Consider the following 6,445-nt stretch of genomic DNA (forward strand, 5'->3'; position numbering starts at 1 on the left):
TAAAACAAAAATTTGAAGCACTTTTTTTGAGCAGTAGCAACAAAAAAAACTGATTTTGAGGAAAAACGCCTTAAGATTTTGAGATTTTCTCTATGAGTTAGCAAAGTTTTGTTTCTTTTTAGCTGGAAAATCTCAACATTCAAATATAATTTGAGGTTTTCTCTTTATAAGAACATCAAAAGTTCCTCATTAAAATGACATAAAATTAGGATTCAGACCAAATATTTATGTATTATTGTAACCAACAAGACAAATTAAGTCATATATATGGATTTAATTATGATATCAGAATGATCCAGGTGTCAAAATGTAGCTTTTAAAACCAAGAATCTGAAAATGTATTTAGGTCATTTTGACCATGTTTGACTTAACCCTCATTTCGACATGATGGGTCACATATGACTTAATTTGTCTTGTTGGTTACAATAATGCATAAATATTTGGTCTGAATCCTAATTTTATGTCATTTTAATGAGGAATTTTTGATGTTCTTATAAAGAGGAAACCTCAAATTATATTTGAATATTGAGATTTACCAGCTAAAAAGAAACAAAACTTTGCTAGCTCACAGGGAAAATCTTAAAATTTTAAGGCGTTTTTCCTCAAAATCAGTTTTTTTGTTGCTACTGCTCAAAAAGTGCTTCAAATTTTTGTTTTATGATTATATTTCAGACAGTTCATTCAAATGATACATTAATAAGGCTTTTATTCATTATATTTTGACAGAATGCAATTTTAGTTAACATTTTAGTCAAAAAACTATATTTGCCTATTTCTCCATACACAACTTTTGGACTTAATCCTCATTTCGATGTGATGGGTCACAAATGATTTTATCCTATTTCTTCAGTATCTGGCCCGCCCACTACATTCCTGCGGCTGAAACCAGATACTCAGACAATATAAACTTTCCTAATGTTTAATTCAACAGTATTTATGTGTTGTCTTGGTGCTCCAGGCATGTAACTAAAACTATTTTAATCAAGACATAACAATAATCACACAATAGTTTATACAAGCCAGTAATTACCTGGTAAAACTATAAAATGATGTTGTGCTTTTAGAATCAGTAAGTAAATGACCAATAAATTTCTTCAACTATTTTACAGCTAACAGCACATTCTGGATCTCTCAACACTACTTTTAATCATATGAGACTGCTTATGTCCTAAAATATAAAAATATAGTCTGATAAGGAAGAGAGTCTAAACAAGCTAAAATGAGCACTTATTGCATTTTGCGTGCCAACTATTTGTTCCTGTTCTTTGCCCTTTTCCTCACAAAGTGTAGCAGGACCTGCTGATCAGCAAAATGCAAAAGTAAACATTATTCACACTCACAGCCACAATCCGCTTCATTGCCTCCAGCTTCAGGGAGTCTTTGTTACTGTCCAACATCTCTTTCAAGTCATCATGTCTGTGGGGAGAAAACAGATTTAATCCACAGCACAGTTTCTGTTATTACAAAATAAAAACAGAAACGCACCAAAGGCATCAAACAAGTATAATAAAGACAAGTTTTAAATTTTGCATTCAGAGCTCAGAATCAGAGCCTGACCCAGTAATTATTCTCTTAGAAGTGTGAAATATGGCTTGCAAATATGTAAACATGTGAAACTAAAGTGCTTTAAGAAGGAATGATTTGAGAGCAGATTAATCCCTCAAAAAGGGTGTTTTCACAGACCTGATATCGTTTGCAAAAACAAGGAAACTGAAAATTTCTTATGCAATTTTCTTACGTGTATGTACATATTTTCTCATGTTCCAAAAGAGCGATGGAGAACAGCACAGCAGTCACTCTCATTCTGGAAGGAGTGCGTGTTTTGTGCATATTTCTTTCTCCATGATGTGCTAGCAGCAGTATCTTGAGGATTCCTGGTAGGGTTGGGTGGTATTGATCATTTTCACACCGCAGTATAGCCTTCAAAATATAGCGCAGTATACGGTGGTGGTGATGGGAGTGTGGGGTTAAGTAAGTAATAATTAATAGAGAAATGGCTGCTTGTGAGCATTTAAATGAATAGAACCAGAGAGAGGCGGTAAAAACTGATCTGCTCTGAACTTTTTTTGTTGGGGTGGGTGGGATTGTATTCCTCAAAAATTAAAAATTTTGAAGATACATAAAGCTCTACAAAACATTTGTTGTCAAAATAAAAGTACATCTTAACAAATGTTAAATATTTAATAACTTATAATCCATTAGTATGATTTGGTCATTAAATTACCATACAGCGGGTAAAATAAGTACTGAACACGTCACCATTTTTCTCAGTAAATATATTACTAGAGGTGCTAATGACATGAAATTTTCACCAGATGTCGGTAACAACCCAAGTGATCCATATATACAAAGAAATCAAACCATAAATGCCCAGAAATGAAGTTATTTGTAATAATGTGGAATGGCACAGGGAAAAATGTATTGAACACATGAAGAAAGGGAGGTGTAAAAAGGCATGGAAAGCCAAGACACCAGCTGAACTCTCTCAGTAATTTGAAAGCAAGCCTGCCCCTTGTCAGTGCAAGTTAATATCAGCTGGTTCAGTCCCAAATGATGGCCAGGTATCACACAAGAACCATCTGATGATGGGTAAAAGTAAAGAGCTCTCTCAAGACCTTCACAACCTTATTGTTGCAAAGCATAATGATGGCATCGGTTACAGAAGAATGTCTAAACTTCTGAAGGTTCCAGTGAGCACTGTTGGGGCCATAATTCAGAAGTGGAAAGAACATTATTTCACCATAAACCGACCACGACCAGGTGCTCCTCACAAGATTTCTGACAGAGGAGTGAAAAGAATTATCAGAAGAGTTGTCCAAGAGCCAAGGACCACTTGTGGAGAGCTTCAGAAAGACCTGGAATTAGCAGGTACGATTGTTTCAAAGAAAACAATAAGTAATGCACTGAACCACCATGGCCTGTATGCACGCTCACCACGCAAGACTCCACTGCTGAAGAAACAGCATGTTGAAGCTCCTTTAAAGTTTGCTGCACAACATTTAGACAAGCCTGTGTAATACTGGGAGAATATAGTCTGGTCAGATGAGACCAACATTGAACTGTTTGGATGCCAGAATACACATCATGTTTGGAGGTCAAATGGCACTGCACATCAGCCCAAAAACACCATACCAACAGTGAAGTTTGGAGGTGGGAACATCATGGTGTGGGGCTGTTTTTCAGCATATGGTACTGGCAAACTTCAAATAATTGAAGGAAGGATGAGTGGAAAAATGTACAGAGACATTCTTGATAAAAATCTGCTTCCATCTACCAGGATGATGAAGATGAAACGTGGCTGGACATTTCAGCAAGACAATGAGCCCAAACACAAAGCCAAGGAAACTCTCAGTTGGTTTCAGAGAAAGAAACTAAAGCTGCTGGAATGGCCCAGCCAATCACCTGACCTGAATCCAACAGAAAATCTATAGAAAGAACTAAAGATCAGAGTTCATAGAAGAGGTCCACGAAACCTTCAAGATTTGAAGACTGTTTGTGTGGAAGAATGGGCCAAAATCACACCTGAGCAATGCATGCCACTAGTTTCTCCATACAGGAGGCGTCTTGAAGCTGTCATTGACAACAAAGGCTTTTGTACAAAGTATTAGATAAATTTCAGTAAGTGTGTTCAATACTTTTTCCCTGTGCCATTCCACATTATTACAAATAACTTCATTTCTGGACATTTATGGTTTGATTTCTTTGTATGTATTGATCACTTGGGTTGTTACCAACATCTGGTGAAAATTTCATGTCATTAGCATCTCTAGTAATATATTTACTGAGAAAAATGGTGACGTGTTCAATACTTATTTTACCCGCTGTATAATAATGGTAGTATGTTAAATATGTTAAACAAATACCATACCATCTTTATTTATAGAGCACTTTAAACACCCACAGGACCAAAGTGCTGTACACATAATAAAACATGCATACATTCATAAAACCAATAAAAAATGACAATAAAACATAAAAACAACACTACAAGTTGTGTTCAAAGGCCAGAGAGAACAGATGAGTTTTAAGAAGAGATTTAAAACCAGACAGGGACGATGCCTGTCTGATGTCCAGAGGAAGGTGGTTCCATCATTTAGGAGCTGCCACAGAAAAAGCACGGTCACCTCTGAGCTCACACTTTGTCTCTGGCACAGTCAGGAGCAGCTGATCAGATGACCTGAGGGATCGAGAGGGCCTGTAGCGTTGTAGCATATTGGACAGATAAGGCGGAGCAAGACCATTAAGAGCTTTAAAAGCAAATAACAAAACTTTAAAACGAATCCTAAAATATACGGGCAGCCAGTACAGGGAGGCTAAAACAGGAGAAACATGATCAAATTTTGGTGTGCCAGTTAAAAGACATGCAGCGGCATTTTGTACCCTCTGTAGCTGTGAGATACAGGACTCACTGATGCCTGTATAAAGTGTATTACAGTAGTCCAGTGTGGTAACAAAAGCGTGGACTACTGTCTCAAAATGTTTCTGAGAGAGAATTGGCTTTACTTTAGCCAGCTGCCTCAGATGGTAAAAACTTGATTTCACTACTGTTCTGATGTGGTTCTCTAAGTTAAGTCCAGTATCAACTTTTATGCCTAGATTAGTAATCAAAGGCTTGATGTACTGGGACAGTGAACCAACATCTACATCAGGTGTCTCAGTGGAGAGCTTCCAAAGATCATCACCTCAGTCTTCTTTTCATTAAACTTTAAAAAATACACTGCCATCCAGGCCTTCATTTCTTCTAAACATAAAAACAGAGGGCTCACAGAGTTGGTGTCCTTTTTCTTTAAAAGGGACATTTATCTGGGTATCATCGGCGTAACAATGAAAAGTGATACCAAATTTCCGTAGTATAGAGCCGAGTGGGAGCAGGTACAGCATGAAGAGGAGGGGTTCTAAAACTGAGCCCTGCGGAACCCCACACAAAAGAGGAGCAGAAGAGGTTACACTCTCACCAAGATGGACACAGAAAGTACGCTCAGCTAAGTAGGACCTAAACCAGTCTAGAGCATTCATTTGACTTTAAAAAAATTGACATTGTAAACAATCAACCAAACCATAATAGTTTAAATAAGTTATGCCCATGTACTTATGGCATTTTCTGGTAAACCACAACCAGGTAAGTGTCACAGATCAGTGTCACAGAACTGTGACACTGATGTTTGGTTGTAGTGTTGCTCTCATATAACCAGCAGAACGTATGGCTTGTGCCAAATATTTTTCTTCTCACCAATTACATAAAAAACGAGTTCTTCCAACTCATTCACAGGACTTACTCTGGAAAAGGAAACCTTAATTTTTTTAATTTGACATAGATTTCTGTGGTGTCTCTGTAGAATCTGTCACTCATCTTTTCCAGCTGTGTCCTTACTCCAACATTTTCGTGACTAAATATTAACTTTTTCAGCTAAATTGGTTCTGTTTGGTTTATATTAAAGTAAAAAATGATTTCAAATGAATTCTTTATTAATTTGATAATCATCCCATATGCGCATACTTTTGAAATTAAATGCATTGGTTAGACAATTAATTCCACTAAATTGAAACTGAATTTTATGGTTTGAAACTGAATTTAAAGTTTTGAATTAGAATTAATTTGCTTTGAAACTGTATTAGTTCATGGGCTAGGGTGGTTCACCGTGCACCCGCCCCCACTACTGAACTTCTCTGGTATTTTCATGTACCCTAGAGTCCAGTCTAGGGTTGGGCATAATCGTATCGTGTGCAATTAATCATCAGAAAAACAATAATCGATGAATTTTTGGCAGTTGACAATTAATACGAGTTATGCCACCTGGCAGCCTAACCGCTTGGTGTTCCTCTCTGATTCAAATATGACCAACAATAAAGAAATTTGTGTAATTTATTTATCCATCAACACAATTTAAAGTTTGATGTATAGCCTGAAGTCTGTAATTTTGACACAATTTGGAAGAGATTTCTACGAAGAGCCAATTTTCTCCCTATAAATTGGGCATGTGACTAAGATTTAAGGGTGTCCAGGGACTCCAGGGGATTAATCATCAAATTAATCGTTATCGGCTAAATACCACAATTAATTGTGATTAATTTTTTGCCAATATTGCCCAACCCTAGTCCAGTCTTTCAGAAAATGCATGTTAACAGAAAAAAAGCTGGGTCTCACTGCCTCACTGAAAACACCAGATAAGTTCAGTAGTGGTGTGTGCATGGTGACCCACCCTAACCCACAGACTAAAAAAAACCTTTAAAAACTTTAAAAATTGATGAAAAAAGGATGAAAATTTTCATATTTTGTTGGGGTTGTGACAATTTAACCCTCTGATGACATCATTTTTGCACATTTGTTTAATGAAATGTAATGTAAATCAAAGAGCTAATCAATATGAATCAGCTGATACCTTGTTTTTAAACTTCGGTTGGTTTATAGCAAAGTTATTGGCAGTTAAGTTTCCTGTCCCCCTAA

The 6,445-nt window shown here is 36.6% G+C and overlaps 1 protein-coding gene across 1 annotated transcript in view; it reads right to left on the reverse strand.

Annotated features, from left to right (window-relative positions):
• The window catches only part of LOC106528979 (AP-3 complex subunit beta-2), a gene marked incomplete at its 3' end in the record, with an annotated part of 20,294 nt that overhangs the window by 2,713 nt on the left and 11,136 nt on the right, over positions 1–6,445 (reverse strand). The window contains 1 exon segment of the mRNA XM_014024273.1: positions 1,341–1,416. Coding sequence (XP_013879727.1) covers positions 1,341–1,416 — 76 coding nt within the window.

Source organism: Austrofundulus limnaeus, unplaced genomic scaffold, assembly GCF_001266775.1.
Source record: "Austrofundulus limnaeus strain Quisiro unplaced genomic scaffold, Austrofundulus_limnaeus-1.0 Scaffold415, whole genome shotgun sequence".
Lineage (NCBI taxonomy): Eukaryota > Metazoa > Chordata > Actinopteri > Cyprinodontiformes > Rivulidae > Austrofundulus > Austrofundulus limnaeus.